The sequence below is a fragment of the Rhinolophus ferrumequinum genome, chromosome 19 (assembly GCF_004115265.2).
Source record: "Rhinolophus ferrumequinum isolate MPI-CBG mRhiFer1 chromosome 19, mRhiFer1_v1.p, whole genome shotgun sequence".
NCBI classification, from domain to species: domain Eukaryota; kingdom Metazoa; phylum Chordata; class Mammalia; order Chiroptera; family Rhinolophidae; genus Rhinolophus; species Rhinolophus ferrumequinum.
Window position 1 is genome coordinate 18,588,619 of NC_046302.1, and position 21,653 is coordinate 18,610,271.

The window sequence follows — 21,653 nt, forward strand, 5'->3', positions numbered from 1 at the left end:
TTTTTTTTCTTTCTGCATGTTTCTATGTTTACAGAATGATTCTCATTGGGTTCATTTTACATATGGTTTTCCTTCTCGTGCTTTTTGAAAATTTTTCTTTACAAAAGCTTTAAAAAATGTATACAGAATTTTAAAATATATAAAGTAGAATTCTCATCATCCAGATCTTGTTCCTCATACCATAGATACCCTGTCCTTTGCATTTATGTGTACAAATATATGCATATACAGTGGTACCTCGGTTTTCGAAAGTCTCCATTGACGAACATTTCGGCTTACGAACGCCATAAATTTTATGGATCTATAGTATCATTAGATAGTAACATCCATGCTAAATTTGCAGTTTTAGGGGTTGATTTTAAAGGTCTGGAATGAATTAATCCATTTTGCATTACTTTCTATGGGGAAACTGTGCCTCGGTTTTCGAACATTTCAAAACTCGGACGGTCTTCCGGAGTGGATTACGTTCGAAAACCGAGGTACCACTGTATACATTTATATGGGTTTTTAAACTTCTTGTTTGAAAACATCGTTTGCTCTAATATGTATATTAATCTCTTCATAATTTTGCTGTGTTTAAAAGGAGTCTTTTGGGGTTCTTCTGGCCACCAAATATTTCTGTACTTCATATGTAGTTTTTCTTTTATTCTTCATTGGAAAGTTATTCCTTCATTCTGGGTTTATTTTCCTTTTTTTTCTGAAGAACAGTCTTTAGTTGTTCTTCCAATAAGATTTTCAGTCTCTGTATAAAAACATCTTTTTCACCCTCATTCCTTTTTTTTTTTTTATGGTTCTGAGGTTTGCAGTATATACCTACTTAACCTTTCATAATCTACTTAGAGTTAATATTGTACCACTTTATGTTCTGTGACTATACGAGGTGTGATAAAAAAATATGGTGAATGTTTAAGTTAAAAAAAATATTACAGTAAAAGACACGTTGCCAGTAATCCCCCTCAATATACTCTCTCTCACTTCAAACACCCTTATCCCATCATTTTTGCCACTTTCTGAAGCAGTTCTGGAAGTCCTCTTTCATGAGTGTCTTTTACTCTTCCTCTATCATGACAGTGCTCCATGTCACACATTGTTTCTGGTACAGCAATTTCTGTCAAATAAAAACATTATGTATGTCCTCATCCACCTTATTCACCAGACCTGGCACCTTGCAACTTTTGGCTCTTCCCCAAAGTCAGAATGACCATGAAAGGTAAACGTTTTGAATCGATTCAGGACATCGAATCAGCCATGACAGCTCAACTAAAGACACTCACGAAAGAGGACTTCCAGAACTGCTTCAGAAAGTGGCAAGAACAATGGGATAAGTGTGTTCGAAGCGAGAAGGAGTATTTTTGACGGGGATTAATGGCAATGTGTCTTTTACTGTAATAAATTTTTTTTATTTAAGCATTAACCATATTTTGTGATCACACCTTGTACACACCTTGTATAGTTGTCAAGTATATCTATAGACATTGAAAGCCCCTCCAAACAATGTTACAATTTTAACTTAAAAAAAAATTATTGTCATAAAAATTACGTATTAAAGTGTGCAATTCAGTGGTTTTGCTGTACTCACAGAGTTGTGCAAACAACATTACAGTTCTAAGTTTAGAACATTTTCATCGTCCCCAAAACAACAGTACCCGTTAGCGATCATTCTTCATTCCCCCACCACTCTTCTCCAGTCCTAGGCAACCACAATCTACTTTCTGTCTCTATGGATTTTCCTTTTCTGGAATTTTTATGTAAATGAAATCATAATATATGATCTTTTGTGACTCACTATATCACTTTTTATACTATTATGAATAATGCTGTTATGAACAGTGATTTACAGTTTTGGGGAGGGGGTGTTTATTTTCTTTTCTTTTTTTTTAAAGTTATACATAGTAGTAGAATTGCTGGGCCACGTGCTAACTCTGTGTTAAACCTTTTGAGGAACTATATAACTGTTCCCTAAAGCAACTACATCATTTCACATTCCCACTAATAGAATGTAAGGGTTTCGATTTCTCCACGTCCTCACCAACACTTATTATTAGTATTTATCTTTTTTATTAGAACCATCCTATTGGGTGTGAAGTGTTATCTCATTGTGGTTTTGATTTGTCTTTCCCTGATGGCTAATGATGTTGAACATCTTTTCATGTGTTTATTGGCCATTTGTGTGTCTTCTTTGAAGGACTTTCTATTAACATCCCTTGCTCATTTTTAATTGGGGTATTTGTCTTATTATTCACTTGTGAAAGTTCTTTAGATATCCTACGTACAAGTCCTTTACCAGACATGATTGGCAAAACATTTCTCCCATTCTGTGGGCCCCATATGTTTTAAAGTGATGAGAATTTTTTAAATCTATTTTTAATTGGGTATTTTTTTCCTCCTTGTCTAAGATGTATCCTTTGAAAACATCCAGTGGAGTATAGATCCAGGAGCAGACCTTTCTCAGTATAAAATGGATATTACTGTAATAGATACAAAGGTAAGTTAGAAAGTAAAACCAAATCCCATGAGATTGTTCTAGTGAGCTCTTAATCACTCTCTTCCCCTGACTTAGTTTGTGATCTTGAGATAATCACATACCTCTTAAAACATGCAATTATTTATTCAGAAAAGTAAAAAATAAAAATACGTATTCTTACAACTTTATGGTATCTTTGAAAGCGTAATAATACTTTCTGACTTTAAAGGCCTTTTCTGAAAAATACTATAGTTTTAAAATAATACAAATGCTAGTTATATGTTTTAAATAATTATTTATCAAAATAATTCATTATATGCTGATTAACTTTTAAAATAATCTATCAAGAAAAAGAATTTTGCAGCTCACCCAATGGCTCAGGTGGTTTGGAGCGCTGTGCTCCTAGTGCCGAGGTCACCAGTTCGATTCCCACATGGGCCAGTGAGCTGCCCCCTCTACAGCTAAGATTGTGAGCAACAGCTCTCTCTGGAGCTGGGCTGCTGTGAGCAGCCGGAGGTTGGTGTAAGCTGCCGCAGGCTTCCGTGTGCCGCCAGGAGTAGCCGGAGGCAAGAGCTGCTGTGAGCGGCCAAACGATGACTAGTGACCGACTGCGGGGGGGGGGGAGGGGGGGGGCGGCACGCAAGGGTCGTGATACCAGCATGGGCCAGGGAGCTGTGTCCTACACAACTAGACTGAGAGACAATGGCTTGAACTGGAGTGGGCGGGGAGAGAAAAGAAAATTTTTTACATTTTCCCAGTTGGCTAGATTTTAAAATACTGTATTTTTTAAAAAACTTAAAATTCGTAGTGGAAATAACTTTTTTGGCTTGTATTTAGGTCTATATAGTTTGAGAAGTTCTCTTTCACTTGTTAGTGTATTAATATAGTATTTAAGAGTTTTTAAAGTAAAAATATGTCTGTCAAGACACCAGATTTGATTTATGAAATTGTTGTTCTTTATGTACATTGATGTTCATTACTGTGAGGTAGATTGAAGAAGAAAGAAAGAGAAACTCAAGGGAATTCAATGGTATATAATTCTCTCTTCCCTGGCAGCATCCCTCCTTTTCCTAGGCTTGAGAGAAGATGCTTGCGTATTGAAGCTAAAATGTTTTACAGGCAGTAAAACCTGAATCTGTCTATATTTCTAGTAAAAGTAAATACAACTTAATGCTACTGAAGTGTACACTTAAAAAGTGGTGAAAATTGTAAAATTTTATGTTGTGTATATTTTACTAAAATTTGTTTAAAAAGGTTATATAAGGCCTTAAAGGGATAATTTTAAAATTTTAAATTTTTAAATATGCAGGATGGCAGTCAGTCAAGATTAGCAGAAGGAGAGACAATGGACATGGACTGTACATTGGTTAGTGAAACTGTGCTTTTAAAAATGAAGAAGCAAGAGCAAAAGAGAGAAAAAAATCCAAGTAAGATTTTATTTTTTTATTATTTTAATAAAAATGTAGAGGGAAGTTTATAGTCGTACCATTGCACTGATAAGCCAAGTGACCTTTTCACACAAACCAGGTGTTTTTTTTCCCCATCTGATAATATTAGATTACTCTTAGTAACACTGAATTTCAACATTTCAGCTAAAAAATCTCTAGCCAAAATAATTTTTATTTCAAAAAGAATTCAGATTGTTTCCAGGGATCAGCAAACCACAGCTGGCTGCCAGTTTTATAAATAAAGTTTTATGGGAACACAGCCTCACTCGTTTGTTTATGTATCACCTATAGCTGCTTATGCGATACAGCAGCAAGTCGATAGAGCAGAGGTGAATAGTTGGTGCAGACCTTATTGGCCCCACAGCCTAAAAAAATTTACTCTCTGACCTTTTAAGAAAAAGTCTGCTGATCCCTGGTTTAGATATTTTTTTAATAGAATGTATAACAGGACTTGAAAGTCCTGTTTCAGAAATACGATTTTCCACAGCAATTTGATAAGGCAAAAAGGCAGAGTGGGGGTCCTACTAAGAAGTATTAGTATAAATTTGCAAATTAGCAGTAAACTAAGAATGATAGTGTCTATGCTGAGTTACTCTGCCATATTCTGCATTTACAGTAAAGGGAATTTGGCCAAATTGGGGTCTACAGCCCGTTGTGGTGAAAAACTGTTAACTCTTCCTCTAAAGCCATGATTTTCCAAAAGAGATGGGAACCATGGAAGGATTTCGGTTGGCACCACCCTAGCAACATTCCTAACTAAAGAGGCATATGCCGTGAGATCAGCTAGACTGGGACTAGTATACTCTTAGGTATTGAAGGTTTAGGAGCCACCACATGGGGATGCAGTGCTAAAAGCAGAGGCATTTTCCAACCATCATCTGTTAGAAACTGAGGACATTCAGACTATATTTGCATTCCCTATGTACTGCTGAACATTTTGTAGTCCCCCTGCCCAGGGCCAAATAATAAAACAGCTAGTCTTGTCCCTTTTGAAACACTTTATCTCTTGCTTTCCTAAATGTAGTAAGTGAAAGAAAATTTTAACATTTTGCCTTAATTCTTTGTTGTTTCATAAGGAATAACTATGCATATGATCAAGCAGCTGGCTGCCTAGCTTGTGAGAGGACAGTACCCATTAAAACTTAGCAGTGATTTATTGTCTTTTTATAGTGAATGACACTTAAATAATTTTCTTCTTAAGAAGATACTTTGCTGTAAATTTTTTTTTTCCATGACAGTAGCTCCTGATAATGTTTGCCTCATTTTTCTAGAAAAGGGGAGAACTAAAGTATGACTACTTTGGCTTCAGTTTTATTTAGTTGTTTCAAAGAACATGATAGTTTCCCAAATATATTTGAAGCGAGTATCATGTAGAAGTGAGGTTAGACCTTGAACTAAAGAGTGGAGATAATTTTGGCTAAATAAGCTGTTGTGAGTACTATTGATGCATAACAAATTACTCCTGTAACTTAGAGGATTAAAACAACAACAGTCATTTTCTTATCTTTCATAGTTTCCATAGTTCAGGAATTTAGGAAGGGCTTGGCTGGATGGTTCTGTCTCAGGACCTCTCAAGCAGTTGTAGGAAGCTGGTGGCTGGAGCTAGAAGAGCAGAGGGCTAGACAGAGAGGGGTGACTTGGAATCTGTCTCCTCATTCAGTCTCAGGGCTTCTCCGTATGTTCCTTCCCCATGGGCTAGTTTGAGCTTCCTTATCACATGGAGACTAGATTCCAAGAGTGAGCATCCCAAAGAGCAAAATAGAAATGCATGGCATTTTTATGCTCTGGACTCAGAAGTTGCATAGTGTCACAAAGACTCGCCTGGTTCAAAGCAAGAGAACATGGCTCTCACTACTCAGTGACAAGTGCTGAGACCATTGTAAGTACAGCACATGAGATAGAAGATACTGTTGAGGCTATATTTGGAAAAACATAATATGCCCATTTTACCCAGAAGGTAAACCTTTTCAGAACTTAAAATTCATTAAAAATGAAACATACCAATAAAAACTCCCAATTGAATTGCTGCTAATACTTCAACTCAGAAAATGTTTTTTTTATATCCCTCTTCTGTATCAGACTTACTAGATGCTGGGATAGAGCAATCAATAAGGGTATAGACTCTGTCCTCAAGTATTTCACAATCAGAAGTCAGGTCAACAAAAAATAAATCAGCGCCTTACAGTGCCTCTGACAGCACATACAGAATGCTTGGGAATGCCTAACACACTGCGTGGCACATAGAAGTTCTATTTTATCTAGAAATTTGACCCGCAAAAGGAGAAATAAACAAATGTTTAATCATTCAGTAAATATCGAGCTGCAGTTCTATACCAGGAAGTGTTCCAGGAACTGGAGATAGTGTAAAAACAGAACAAAAGTACCTACTTCATGGAACGTACATTGTAATTGAGAAGAAACAAGCAAATACCCAGTATGATAGGTGATGGTAAGTGCTGGAGAAAGATAACACAGGGTACGGGTGCTAGAGCACCATGGATTGGGGGAGATGGTAGTTATTTTATAGAGTAATCTCCGCAGGCTTGTGTTCTGTCAGATTTGTTAGCCAACTGCATCTATTTGTTTTTTAGTAAATTCTGGTTTAGTAAATTCTGTTTTCTAAAATGTGATTATATAATGGGAAATGTAGTTAGTTCTCTGAAGATGAATTTAGCACTTTGCATGTCAAGTATGGAATTGAATTCATTATGTCTATTGACACTAAACTATCAAGTGTTAGTGATAATGCAAAAAAGTTCTTTTTTTGTTGCTACATTAGAAGAATAGCAGGTAAGCAGAATTCTATAGATTTTAATATCAGTTATTTATACACATTTTATTTAAACAGTATTTTTTTAATCATACATTATGATATATTTTCTGTTCCTCAGTTTTTTGGCAAAGACGCCTTTTGGTTTAGTATGAATTATAAACATAAGCTGATAGAGACTTTTAGTGTTCGTCATGAAAATAACAAAAATTAGCATTCTCTTCACAAGAGTAAAGGACATTTAAAGCCATACTATAAAGCTTTTGTAAATGTACACAACTGATTTGTGGCAGTTGCTACAAGTATGACATTCATCGACATAGAAAGGAAAAAGCTTCCATGTTGCCCTGAGCCAATGCTCTTTTACATAGACGGAGAAAAAGAAATGAATAATAGCTTGGAAGATATGTTTGATCGGACCACACATGAAGAATATGAATCCTGTTTGGCAGATAGCTACCCCCAAGTAGCAGATGAAGAGGAGGAATTGCCAGTCACCACAAAGAAACCAAACAGTAAGGCTATTTTCTTTCTAATTATGGCTTCTCAGTTAAACTGAATTCAGTAAATCAAGTCATCAAGCTAATTAACAGAGGCTTGATGGGGTATATTAACAATTAGTTTCATGTTTCTTGTAAAATTTCTTTCTCAGTTTTTTGTTTTTTGAGATTTCAGACTAATAGAAGAGTTAAATAAATAGTTCAAGTTCCCCTATATGTTTCACTCAGCTTCCCCTTACGTTAACATCTTATATAACCATAAAATATTCATCACAACTTAGAAATTAATCTTCATTTGATGCTATAAATTCCTTTATAGCATATGCATAAAGTTTATAAAAGTTTGAGAAACTTCTTTTTTAAGTAATAAATTAATAATTGTAATAGAGTGGAAAGAGAAAGTTTTGCAGAAAACTCAGACCCATTTTCTGCTTGAGTGTTTTACCTTCCCAGACAAAACATTTAAATATATATATATACACACACACATATATAATATCAGATTTCTTAAGATCTGTTTTATTAGAAGCAGTAGTTTATAATGTAGAGTAGCATCTAAAAGAAGAATACTCTAAGTGAGGCTCTTAAGTAGATAATCTGAATGGAAAATTAGTTAAAATTCTTGCTAAATGTTTTATTCTTACTATGTGTAAAATGGTGAGAATTTTGAATCTTGTGCAACGGTTATTTTATACTGGTTTAAATGAGCACACCTTCTGCTATGGTACAGTCTGTCTTGATTATGTTTTCCTGGTGCTTCCATCAGGTTTTTAAAATGACAGACCTTAGAGTGAATGAGACCCTAACCAAAGATAGAGGACAGCATGCTTTGCTTGCTCAGACTGAGGCAAAAAACTTGATCAAGGAAATTTTGTAATAAAAATTTACAGCTGTTCGATTCACTTTTTCCCCCCAAGAAGAGCCTTTGGCAGATAACTTCTCACACACACACACACACACACACACACACACACACACACACACACAAAGATACTCTTTTGCAAGATACAATTATTAATTTGTCTTTTTTTTTTTTTAGTTGGCCAATCTCAAAATTTCAAACCGGCCATCCCAAAATTTCTTCTCACTTAGCTTTTGTGGTGATGCTGCACTGTTCTTTGGAACTCTTACGACTTCTTTTTTCTAGAGTATTCCCAAGACCCTGTTTTTCTTACACTCATTTTCTCTCATGGCTTTTATTAACCACCTCTGAAAATATGATTCCAAATCTACATCTCTCATTTGACTTCTGATGAATCCTAGTCCTGCATTTCTTAGTATTGCTACATTTGTGTCTCTTCAGCAGCTGAAACAACATATCTAAGCCAAGTTCCATTTATTTCCTACCAAGTGACTTGAAGACAATTTTATATTGCTCAGTCACCCAGGCATATAATTTAGGACTTACTGTCTATTTATTTCATTTTCTCAACCCTCATATCACAAAGTTTTACAAAAGCTTCCTTCATAGGAAGTATTGTAACAGGTTTCTGGGAGATCAAAAGCTCAGTTCTGGATATGTTAATACTAACTAGACAGTCAAATGGAGGTATTTAGTAGGCAATTGATACGTCAAGTTTGGACAAGAAATCCAGAATAAACAAATGATTTGGGGGACAGGAGGGCAACAGGTAGATGGTGCCTAAAGCCAGTGAAACTGAGATACCAAAGTATTGAATATAAATAGAAGAGAGAAGCATTTGGAGTTATGAACTCTGGGGTGTGGCAATGTTAAAAGGTCAAAGAAATGAAGAACCAGCAGAGGGAATAGAGAAGGAGCTGCGCCTGTGAAGTAGGAGGGAAACCAGAGTATATGGTGTTCTGGAAGCCAAGTGAAGATGCTGTTTCTGCCTATTCATTGCTCCCAGCCTCACCCTCTCTCTACTGAACCCCAGACTTGAATCCCACTACCTACTTGACATAAGCCCTCTGAACTGAATATATTTAAATTAGAAATCTTTATTTTTTCTATCCGAATTTGATCTTCCCTGCCTTTCAGGTCTCATTAAACCTCAGTAACAATCCTCCCCACTACTAACAATAGAAATGTGAGAGTCATACTGGCGTTTCTTTCCCCTCACCTTCGTGCCCAGTATCCTACTGCCCTGGCTGTCCTACTTCCAAAATACATTTAATGACACTTCACTCCGTCTCTGTAGCCATCACTCTAGTCTAAACCACTCCTCTCTACCTATTCTATCGCAGCCCTCCTAACTAATCTTTTTATGTCAGTTACTTTTCCTCTCAGTTTCAGTCTCTACAGAGAATCGAAAGTGAGTTATTTTAAATGTAAATTGGATTGTATTATCTTGCTTAAAAGCCCTTCAGTGTAAAGAAGTTAAAGAACAGCCAGTCAGCACATGGAAAGGTGCTCAGCATCACTGGACGTCAGGGAATGAGCTGCCACTTCACACCCTCTGAAGTGGTTAACCGAAAAGACTGAGATTCCTAGCATTAGCAGGGGTGGGGCGCAGCTGGGACACTCGCTGCAGGTGGGAGTATAAAATTGCAGTTTGGAAAACAGTTCAGCAGGATTTTTTAACAGCTTTATCAAGGTTTGTCAGTTTTCTGTAAAGATAAGCATACACCTATCCTGTGACTTAGCAATTTCTCCTAGGTATACACACCCAAGAAAAATGAAAACATGTTTACAGAAAGATGTGTTCAGGAATGTACATAGCAGTGTTATTTGTAATAGCTCAAAACTGGAAACAACCCAAATGTCCATCAACAGGCTAATAAATATAAATTGTGGTATATAATAGAATACTACTCAACCAGAAGAAGGGAACTACTAGCCTCAGCAATGTGGATGAATCTCCAGAACTTACTGAGCTAGAAAAATGCAAAAGGTGAAAAAGAATACATATTATGTGAGCCCATTTATATGAAGTTCTAAAACAAGTATGACTAAGCTATGGTGATAAAAATCAAGTCAGGGATTGTGGGGGAGGGGAGAGACATGAGAGAACATTCTTGTGCATGAGAAACAGTAAAATAGGAGGAAACGTTCAGGGGTGATGGAAATGTACTGTCTTGATTTGGGTAGCAGCTACACTGCAATATACATTTGTCAAAATTCGTCATAGTAACTAAAAATCAGTATATTTTATATGTAAATTATACCTTAATAGATTCTTTTTAAAAGTCGTCAGTGGCTTCCTACAGCACTTACAATAAAATTCAAACTCCTTTTGGCCTTCAGCGTCCGTTGTGATCTGGTAACCTGCCCACCTCTCCAACCACATCTACTCCAACACTTCCCTTTCCCAGCTAAATCTCAACCACACTGGCCTTCTCTTAGTTTTTATAACAGACCAAACTTTTCTATCTCAGGACCTTTACCTAGAACATTCCCCACTCTACCTCTTCTCTGGCTGACTTCTTGTTCATCGGTATCACCTTGTGTGTTCTTGATAAGCCTTAACTGTCTGCTTGCTTAATGTCTGTTTCTCTCGCTGCATGTAAACTCCATGAAGACAGGAGACCTGGTCCCTCTGGAGACCTGGACATAAATTTTATGTCCAGAATTTAGCACTATGCTTAGTAAATTTTGATTATTTGAATAGATCCTAGCAGTTGGCTGTTTGAGTCTAGACACCTTGGGATGTAGGTCCATGAGCCCCAGTTCTTATTTGTCACCAGTTTTCTAATATTATTTAATCTCTTTATTTCCTGGTTATAACCTTCATCAAGATGCATTATACGTGAAACATACTAAAAGTTATCTTGTTGTTTGGTGATGATAATGAGCCTCTGAGTAGTTCTCTTAAAATCGAAAATATTTTGATAAAAGTCTATATAGAGAGACACTTCCATATATAGTGTTTAAGTCTAAAATACTTTTATACATATGATTTTTATCTCTTTAGTTACTTGGAGGTAAGTGAGATTATCAGCACACTCTTCATTATGCAGATGAAAAAAGCAAAAATTAGTTAACAGAAAATTTAAACAAGTTGCCTAGGGACAGACATAGGGTATGAAACTCAATAAAAATGGAAGTTTTGGTACTTGTCCTTTTTTAATAAAACTAATCATTTCTCAGTAAGATCTGCGTTCAGTTTGTGATACGCTTGTTTTGTTTATAGCTTACGGTGATAAACAAGATAAAGTCAAACAGAAAGCATTTGTGGAGCCATATTTTAAAAATGATGTAAGGTAAGTTGCTCTTGATTAATACCAGCAGTGTGAGTGGCAGTGAAATAGCTGTCTTTGTCAGAGTGTCTCTGAACAGTTAAAATTGCTACTTTAATTAAAATAGAATGCATATATATTTACTCTATGACCATAACAGAAATGGAACTCAAACTTCATAAAAATGACAAATTTTACAAATATAGAAATGTTTACCACCATGACCCTTTTTTTTTTTTTTTGACAATGGTGATAGCTGTTTTGTCTGCTTTATAAAAAATATTTTATTGTGAACTTTGGGAAATATTTTTAATTGTATACTGTAGCTTTTATATAGTATAAGACTTTAAGTAGCAAGCCTTGGGTTGTGCTTCAGAATTATTTTATGAGGATTTTTTTTTCTTAAGATTTTATTGGGGAAGGGGAACAGGACTTTATTGGGGAACAGTGTGTACTTCCAGGACTTTTTTCCAAGTCAAGTTGTTGTCCTTTCAGTCTTAGTTGTGGAGGGCGCAGCTCAGCTCCAGGTCCAGTTGCCGTTGCTAGTTGCAGGGGGCACAGCCCACCATCCCTTGCGGGAGTCGAACCGGCAACCTTGTGGTTGAAAGCCGGCATTCCAACCAACTGAGCCATCCAGAAGCTCAGCGGCAGCTCAGCTCAAGGTGCCATGTTCAATCTTAGTTGCAGGGGGCAGAGCCCACCATCCCTTGCGGGACTCGAGGAGTTGAACCGGCAACCTTGTGGTTGAGAGCCCACTGGCCCATGTGGGAATCGAACCGGCAGCCTTCGGAGTTAGAAGCATGGAGCTCTAACCGCCTGAGCCACCGGGGCGGCCCTTTATGAGGATTTTTAAACCTTTAAAAAAAGCTTTAAGCATCTTCATTTGAACCATAATGTCACATTCTGCCTTTTATAAAAAGTTTGTAAATTCTGTAACTTTCAGTCATGTACTAGTCATTCTAGAAGTGAATTAAGGCATAGTAATTCATTCCAAAAATTTATTATGCTTTTTGTTTTCTTTAAGTTAACAATGTTGGCGAATTGAGTAACTCAGTAAGCAAAGTTATACCTTATACTTCTGTTTCCGTTGATAATTTTAGAAATCTGGGAGGCCAAGATAAATTTTTTTGATGCTTGTACGACTCTAGTAGATAAGAGCTGTCATTTTATTGCTAAATGATTCTTTTTCTTTATTTACCAGTTTTTAAAGAAATAGTACTTTAGCATCTCAAATGTGACTAGGGAGTTTTTTGTTTAAGTATCATTATGAACTCATGGATTTAAATATATTTGTTGTGTTTCAATCCTTTTCAGTTATTACCCTTATTGATACTCAAATTGTCCCATCTTTGCCCAGTGGAAGCCTCTTTGAATGGATACTACGCTAGTCTTTCATAGCTTTTTTGCTTCTGGTATATGAGACGTTCTAGGCTCTCTTGTACACTGCCTGCCATAGGCCTGGAATCCCCCATTTCTCCAGCGGCCTTAATTGCTTTTAGTGAGAAATGGTGTTTTAGGCCATAGTCTGATTGCTAGAGTTGCTCATTGCAGCTGTTAGTCATTGTTTCAAGATCTTTTAGGTGGACAGAGTTAGAAATAAAGTTAGTGTTTCATTTTGTTTTTTCAGATAAGCTACACTTGTTTATACTGATAGCTCCAATTCAAGTTTAGGACTACTGTTTTTTATGTAGCTCCTTTGTCACATCTGCATCTACTTTCCCAGCTACTGAAAATTCCACTTCTCAGTGCCACCAACATCATTCCTCATTTAATTTATTCTATAATACACATGTAAAAAACAATCTCAGAATGCAGACTATTACCAATTATATGATTTATGAAAATGGTATAAGACATTTTTATGTGTGTTTTTGTCCTTAAGATGCATCCTATCAGAAATATACAGTCAGATCACTGTGTTTTAAGGTCACTTAGGATCATTATTTTCGGTGTAGTTATGCCACCAATTCAGTACCCAGGTTTGTTTTTATTTGGTTTTGATTTTTCAAGAATATTTTTTTCTTTTTATTTTTAATTCCTGTTTAAAATTAGGTAAATTATGTACATGGGCTACAAAACAAGATATATTCAGATACGTCTAACTTCTTATCTGTTAACTTCCTATCCCCAAAAGTAACCATTTGTTAAAAGTTCATGGTTTTCCATCCATTTAAAAATGTTAAAACCAAAATTTTATCTACATATATCTACATAGATGTAGGTAGTCACACTCGCTTCCCTTGGACAAATGGTAGAATGCTTTATATCTACTTTGCTTTTTTCATTTAACTACATGTCCTGGAAATCACTGATAGATAGTATATAGTGCTTTCCTCATTTCTTTTCTTAGTTTCATACATTGTTTGTACCATAGTTTATTCCCAGCAGTGGACATTTATTTGGGTTGGTTACAGTTATGCTGTCATGCATAATGCTGCATTGAATAGCTTTGTGCATTCTCTTTTCAAATTTGTGCCTGTGCATTTTTGGGATAGATTTCTAGAAGTAAGATTGCAGACAAGAAACTGCCATTTCAGATGTTTCATATTAGAGGTTCACTAACTTTTTAAAAAATATATGAGTAATTTTATTTATTTGGATAAATGAAACTGAAACCATTTAAGATAGGTGGAGATGCAGGAGGTGGATAAAGGTGTAGGAGTTAGTGGTTTCTTTCCACACTGAGAATAGTAGCAAACCCTGGAAGATGAGTTGTGTTATGTCAGGGACATGAAGCTTAGTAACCTTTTGGGGGATGCTTTGAGGTCTCTACAGATGCCAGTCTACTCGTTCTTTCCCTGCTGCATTATAGTACACACAGAAGCAGAATAGACAGGGATATGGCCACATTGCATTCTACATAAGCTTAAGATTCCGTAACTGTGAAAGAAAATATAGTTATGGCAATATCTTTTACCTGCCCTTTCTTGTTCTCCCTTTTTTAATTCACAGATTACTCCTGAGTTGAGAGTTCTTGACTTTATGCACAAAAGAGGCCTATAACCTCATAGGCTTTGAAATAGAGCAATTAAGGCTTTCTTTTGAAGGAAAGTGCATGCCATCTAGAGGGTAATGCGATCAAAATACCTCAAAGCAATATATAGGTCACCAGCAAGTCATTTTAAAAATCACTTTTTGTGAGTCGGACTGTTTAAACTTCCTGGGGATATTTCTGTTATTAAAAATATGTATGTGCCATCACATAATTATTTACCTATCTTATAAGTTTGGATTTTTTTCTATATTGGGTTTTTTTAAAAGGATACAAATATATTAATTTTAAAAAATGGTCTGTGCTTCCTGATGGCTTTTTCTTCTCAAAGTACTCTATCCCTCTTTAATCCATACCTCAGTGGTTTTGACCCTTCCAAGGTTTCCAGTGGTTCACATAGGATCTGATCCAGTCAAGGACAAGTGTAAATGACAACTTTCCCTAATATTTTGAAGAATTCAGGGTGGATGGAAGCAGAATAATGAATTTTTAGAGAAAATAGCATATAGCATAAGAAACAGATGAATCTGTTCTTTGGCAGGAGTAGCTTAGCCCTGAAATATGGGTTCTTAGTTCTAGAAAAATGAGTTAACAGAGGCAGTATTCTCTTTCCTGGTTATGTTGCATAATACTAATTCCTGAGTTTAATAATACAGTATTCCTTTTTAATTAGACTATTTTATATTTTACTTCCTAACCTAATTATTATTTTCAGCTAATCAGAGGTGAAAATAGAAAGTAGTAGTTACTTTTTCAGAGAAAAATATCCATAAAAATACCTCACATATAGTAGGCTTAATAAATATTGACTGAAAGATGAAAGGAGAAATATTTATTTTTCTAACATACTGAATAAGCATTAAAATAAAGTGAATGAGTGTTTTTGATATTATATCTCTCCTGAGCTCTCACCTATGTTAATTTAAAACCCAAACCAAAGATCTTTGTAGTAACAAATAGATTAATTTTAAATTTAATTTATTCCCCCCCCCCCCCCCCCAGAGAGACTGGCTTACAAAACTTTCCTCATATTGAGGTGGTTCGGAAAAAAGAAGAGAGGAGAAAATTGCTTGGACACACATGTAAGGAATGTGAAATTGTAAGTACTACTATAAATACTGTTCAATTGGGTATTTTTTTAAAGTATGGCTTCATAGGTCATAAATTCATGATTTAAAAAATCATAGATACAAACCATATTTGTATCTGGGAACCTAGTTTGAGCCAGGAATAACAGAATGAATAAAGTATATACTGGCTAGGACCTGAGAGATATAAATAGATATAAAGGAAAACCCTCAATTTCTCTTAGATTTTTATTAAGGAAATCTGGAGTCTAACCACAGGTTCTTATTAGAGCCTTAAAATGTTTGTGCCATTTTTCTTTTCTTTATTTATTTGTATTTCTTTTAATTTTTTTCCCCTGAGTTATATTACAGCAAGGCTCTTATATATATACTATTTGGGAGGAATTTTGATATTTCAATAGGAAACTTTACTATAACATTTATTACTCATACTAGCACTCTTGGGAAATGAGATATACTCTTAATACTCTAAGTAATAGGTACAACCATAGGCTCTTTTTTCCCCCAAACATTTTCCTTTCTTAAAAAAATGTAATGTATAGACTCTATTTCATTCTTAGAACACAATTATATTTTCCTTTTATACATTGGCTGTCTTGGATAATACAATTATAATATATAGATAGCATTATATTGTCCTCTTACTAAATAGTTTCAGGCAAGTTTTGTGTTCTTAAAACATACTGTTTTTATTTCTTCCCTGTTATCTATTAGCTGTCAGATGCCTGCTTCCAGCAATTTACTTCCCTTTTCAAATTTTCTTTTTAACAACCATAAGCTAGAAAATTTGATAACCAAGCACATTAAAGTTATATGTGAATAGATTACCATACAGGTAAGCATCTGATGAGAAATGTGCTCTCATGCACTAACAGTGGGAGTGTAAATTGGCATCGCTATTTTGGAAAGCAGTTTGGCAGTACAAACAAAACATCCTATATCATGAGTTTTCATAACACAAATTGAATGTATCATGTTTTCTTAACTAAGGAACACGGTCTATACTAAATAAACCTCCAGTTTTTAGTTACAACCATAACTCTTTAAAATCTGGAACTACTATGACCAGTTAGAAAAAAGCTCTTTTGCTAGAAGCACTGTTAATTTGCTTTCCTTCTCTTAGGAATCATTTCCTATGCTATTATCTAATCTCTGAAAAACGTTTCAGACATTTTATTCCGTTTTTCAGTTGTTTTAAGGTAGGACGGTAAATCTGTTCCCTGTTACTCCCTCATGAGCAGGAGTGAAAGTGCCACTCCCATGTATTTAAATATTATCTATGTGCTTATGGTTCCCATTAATTTATCCCATTGCCTATTCCAAATGTGGAATGTGTAATACACATGTGGATGTGTAACAGTCATCACAAATTTCACATGTCCAAAAGCAAACATTTCTACCTTCGATTCCCAGGCCTCAGAGTCTCCTAGATGTCCATTCTTCTAGTTGTTTTAAACAAAAATCTTGTAGTTATCCTTTTCTTTCGAAAAGGATATAGTTATAAAAGTAGTTATAACTTTTTGATACGAAAAGTTATCTCTTTTCTTTCGTATCTCAATAACTGATCTATCAGCAAATCCTATTGATTGTGCCTTCAAAAGATATCCCATTTCTAGCCACTTGTTATCTCCACCATTAAACCCCTGGAGCAAGGCACCATTTCATCGCATCTGGACTATTGAAATAGCTTCTAAGTGCCATCCTTGTGTTTGTTTGTTTATTAATAAACAATTTTTTAGAGCAGTTGTCGGTTCACAGCAAAATTGAGCAGAAGGTACAGAGAGTTCCTATATATCCCTATACCCCTATCACCTATATACCCCTAGAAAAGAAAACACTTCTTTTCTTTTCATTCTTGTCTCTTCACAAGTAATTGCAACACAGGAGTGAATGGATGTTTTTTTCCTAGTGATCTTTTTAGAATGAAAGTTAAATCATGTCACACCTCTACTCCAAACTTAAATGTCTTCGCATCTCACTAAGAAATAGAATCTAAAGTCCTTATCAAGGACAGCAGACTCTGGCACCCCACTTTTTCTCTGACTTCATCTTCAGTAACCCTCCCACTTGCTCACTGTTACAGCCACACACCTACATTGTTTTTGAATATGTTGTCATTTGGTGGCAGTGTTTCCCTAATATTAATTGATAACCATGATTCTCTAAGGACACTCCATCTCAGTTCCAGGCTAAAGTAATGAAGGCTTCTTTTACTCATGGCAATAAGAATGATGAAAAAGACACCCTCCAAAAAAAGTTATTTCAGAGATACGCTAGTATGAAAATCCTTTACTTCAAACTTAAATTCAGGTCCTAAGTCTGCCACTTTCAATGATAGCTTTGGTAAATTACCACTTCAATTTTCAGTTTCTCAACTGTAAAATGGAATTAACTAGATTGTGTGGTCCTGTATCTGTGTTCTGTTAAACTTTACATTACTGCTTTTTTTTTTTTCAAGGTCTAGAGCTTGAAGACCTGTACAGTGTTTACATAGAAGTTTTTTCCTTGTTTGCATTATGTTTAGGTTCTTTATGATTGCAGTTGCAAAAAATAATATGCTTTTGATCATGATTGATAAGACAGATTAAGGGGGAAGTAATGAAGCCTGTGACATTCAAAGCTAAACTTCTATTTTTTAAAACTAGAGATAGGAAAATTACTTCAGAACACACATTATATCCAAATAATTGAGAAAAGTGCTATTCAAAGTGCATTTTTTGTTACTGGTCTGACAAAGATGAAGAGTTTGCACTGGTATATAAATCAACTACATCATTAAGCACACTGTACAGAACAGCTGGCATTTTTTTGTTCATTGTAAGACTTTATTGACTAAGGAAGCAGTATGTTGATTTACATTGTAATACAAGCTCCTTTTCTCATTTTGTGAAGCAGACATTTCACAGACCAGCAATAATTGCTACTAGTAAGTAATTAATAGTATTATCATCAGGAAGTATTAAGTTTTCTGAGTCGGCCTAATATGTTAATCAATAGCTTTCTTAGCTTCAAGTTTTAATCAGTAATCAAGTTTATAATCATTAATCATAACATTCCATTTTTACTACTAAATGAAAAACTTACCTGTTTTTATTATTAGTATTATGCAGATATTCCAGCAGAAGAAAGAGAAAAGAAGTTGGCTTCCTGTTCAAGACACCGATTCCGCTATATTCCACCCAACACACCAGAGAATTTCTGGGAAGTTGGTTTTCCTTCTACTCAGACTTGTGAGGAAAGAGGTGAGAGTATAGATTATAACATTTTGGAATTAATTTTTTTTAATATTGTATGTACCCAATTCTAACTTTCTCTCAGGGCTCTTTACCTTCTGCTGTAAGTTGGGTGCCGGTTTTGTGTCATAAAAACAAATTCTTAAAGATAAAAGGCTTACCTTCAGCTCTTCAGGTAATTTGATTGTAATCAGAGGAATTTTATTGTAACCTAAGGTTGTTTATAATCACTTTAGCGTGATTGTGTGTGCATTATCTTGGTTTTTCATTCAAATTCAGAAAGTTATTTCTCTTTCATGGTATAATCAAATGACTTTTAATAAAATAAATAACCTTACAAAAGTTGCCAGTAAAGTTATATGGTTTAAAAAAAAAAAAGAGCATCTTTTTTTTAAGCTGTCCCAGTTTTCTTTTTTTTTCTTTTTCTTTTTTTAAGTTTTATTGGGGAATATTGGGGAACAGTGTGTTTCTCCAGGGCCCATCAGCTCCAAAATGTTGTCCTTCAATCTAGTTGTGGAGGGCGCAGCTCAGCTCCAAGTCCAGTCGCCGTTTTCAATCTTTAGTTGTAGGGGGCACAGCCCACCATTCTATGTGGGAATTAAACTGGCAACCTTGTTGTTGAGAGCTCATGCTCTAACCTTAAACGGAGCCATCTGGCCGCCCCAAGAAGAGCATCTTTTTAGAGTGACTACTCTGAATTTTAGGTTTTAAAACCTCACCCAGAATGCTGGGTATTTTTAAACAATACATAAGTAAAAAGGACTTTCTTTTGTTTGGAAGATTGTTGACATGCATCTAGCGCCATCAAATATGGCACTTATATTTAATATAATTTGAGAATATATGCAACTTGAGAGCTCCATATATTTAGTGGTAAGATAGTTTTACCAAAAGATGCAGTCTTTGACAGCCATTACTGTATTTCCAGTTTTGCCATTAACAAGCTAGATTAAGTCCTCTTTGACATGATATCTCAGCCTGGTCATCAAACAGAACTAGGACAATCCGGATACAGCCTGTGTTCACCACTAATATGGCCCAGGGGTGTGGCAGGGCACAGTCCGCCCCGCAAACTACATGATTGGACACACCTTCAGAGAATTGAATAGTCTGAATAATATAGGGGCATGTCATATCATGAAATTACTACTACAAAAAGTCTGTTAATTTTTGTGCAACTTTTCTATAACCTAAATTTACTTCAAAATAAAATTCTTTTAAAAATGTCTTTCTGATAGCACCTGAAATTTATCATAATGGTAAAGAGTTTGTGTTTAGCCATTGACCCCATTGCAACCCATGGGAGGGCAAAGGAGGAAAGTGCTTAAGAGCTCTGGTTTGGGAGTTAGACAGATGTTGGGCAAGGTCCCAGCTCTTCCTTCCTCTTCTTAGCTTTGATGACTTGAGTGATTTAACTTCCCTGGTTCTTCATTACCTCATCTGTGAAATAGGTGTAGTGGAAGCTACTTCAAAGGAGTGTGAGTATTATCTGGGATAATGTATACAATACGTCTGATAAATGTTTGCTGCTATTGTGAGTATAAATCAGGCAACTGACGCTAAATAGTAAAATCATTCATTAGCATCACTCAGCTAATAATGGGAAGAATCATGTAAACTTAGAAGGCATGAAATAAGACACATGTTTACTGGATGTATGCTGAAGGAAATGTATGCTGCAAATATAATCTTTTAAATGTGTCCTTTGTTTTTCAGGTTACATTAAGGAAGATCTTCACCCTTGCCCTCGTCCGAAAAGACGGCAGCCTTACAATGCGATTTTTTCTCCGAAAGGCAAGGAACAGAAGACATAGATGTTAGAGCAAAACAGGCTAGAGAACAATATTGTTTCTTTTTAGTTATTTATAGCTAAAGTTGGTATTAAAAACACTGATTTTTTTTTAATCTTCTGTAAACTGATTTATAAATGATTTTTCTATGGAAAATATTTTTAAATGGCATTTACTCACCACACAAACGACTATTTAAAATGTGGATAAGTGAATGTTGTATTTTCTTGCTTTTGCACCATTAAAACAATAAGGTGCTCTCATTTTGCACTCTAACTTAAGAGTTGTTTATCTGCTTTATTTGGTATAACCTAATTACAATTTTGAAAATAATGATAGTTATAGTCTGTGATTTGTTGCCCTTCAGATCTTTACTTTTTACTCCACCTGCCTTTGGTATTAGGTTGGTGCAAAAGGAATTACAGATCTTGCAATTATTTTTAACCTTTTAAACTTTTTTTTGGTGCAATTACTTTTGCACCAACCTAATATTTACATTCAGAGTGACTGACTTCATGTTAATCATTACAAATTTTCATTCTGTTCATCAGTTGCTCTTCTGTAGGTCATTCCAATGTTTGACATTTACGTCTTTTTTTTTAAAGACCAAGTTTTAATAGTCCTTTTTTTACCTTTCCAGCTTTTTTCTTTTATTGACTTGAAATGAGGTACTACTCTAGTATATTCCTTTCAAGGTGACCACAAATACCAACTTTTTATCCTTTCACATATAATACAAATTAACATCATCTTCTGATCTAATCCTAATATTCCAGGATATTAGGATGTGAAAACATATTTCACATGTTTTCTTTTCATTATACTTTTTTTTTTTTCTGGTGCAGCTTTCAAGCTGAATTGGTTGAGTTCTCTGCCCATGTGTGCAACTTTAATTGTATTGTTTTTCTGGATTGACTAGCATTATGAACTTCCAATTTGGCAACATAATAGATTTCTCTACTTAGCAAACTTTCTGTTCCTTTAGGATTTTGTGTCTGAGTCATTAAGGTGACTGACCACATCTCTGTCACCTTTTTTTAGTGGTCTTTTTTGTGTATTCCTGTAATCCATATCTTGATAGTATTACATAAGCAGGAGTCCATGAGACACTGAATGGAATGCCTCACTAAAATCTAAATAATCGTATAGATAAAACCTTTACTTCTCAGAGTTCCTAAAATTCTCTTTGCTTAGTCTTGTTTTTCTCATTGATCAAGGTTCTTATGTGAAT

The 21,653-nt window shown here is 35.2% G+C and overlaps 1 protein-coding gene across 6 annotated transcripts in view; it reads left to right on the forward strand.

Moving 5' to 3' along the window:
* RBBP8 (RB binding protein 8, endonuclease) overlaps positions 1–21,358 on the forward strand; it is a 95,941-nt gene extending 74,583 nt beyond the window's left edge. For 2 of the 6 annotated variants that reach the window (XM_033087649.1, XM_033087648.1), the window contains exons 13-19: positions 2,397–2,485; positions 3,774–3,891; positions 6,976–7,197; positions 11,274–11,343; positions 15,314–15,410; positions 18,500–18,641; positions 20,349–21,352. In XM_033087649.1, the coding sequence (XP_032943540.1) occupies positions 2,397–2,485; positions 3,774–3,891; positions 6,976–7,197; positions 11,274–11,343; positions 15,314–15,410; positions 18,500–18,641; positions 20,349–20,446 (836 nt within the window). In that variant the 3' untranslated portion in view covers positions 20,447–21,352. Of the gene's footprint in view, positions 1–2,396; positions 2,486–3,773; positions 3,892–6,975; positions 7,198–11,273; positions 11,344–15,313; positions 15,411–18,499; positions 18,642–20,348 lie in introns of all 6 variants that reach the window. The other 4 variants (XM_033087651.1, XM_033087646.1, XM_033087650.1 and 1 more) reach the window with 4 other exon arrangements.
* The last annotated feature ends 295 nt before the right edge of the window (positions 21,359–21,653 follow it).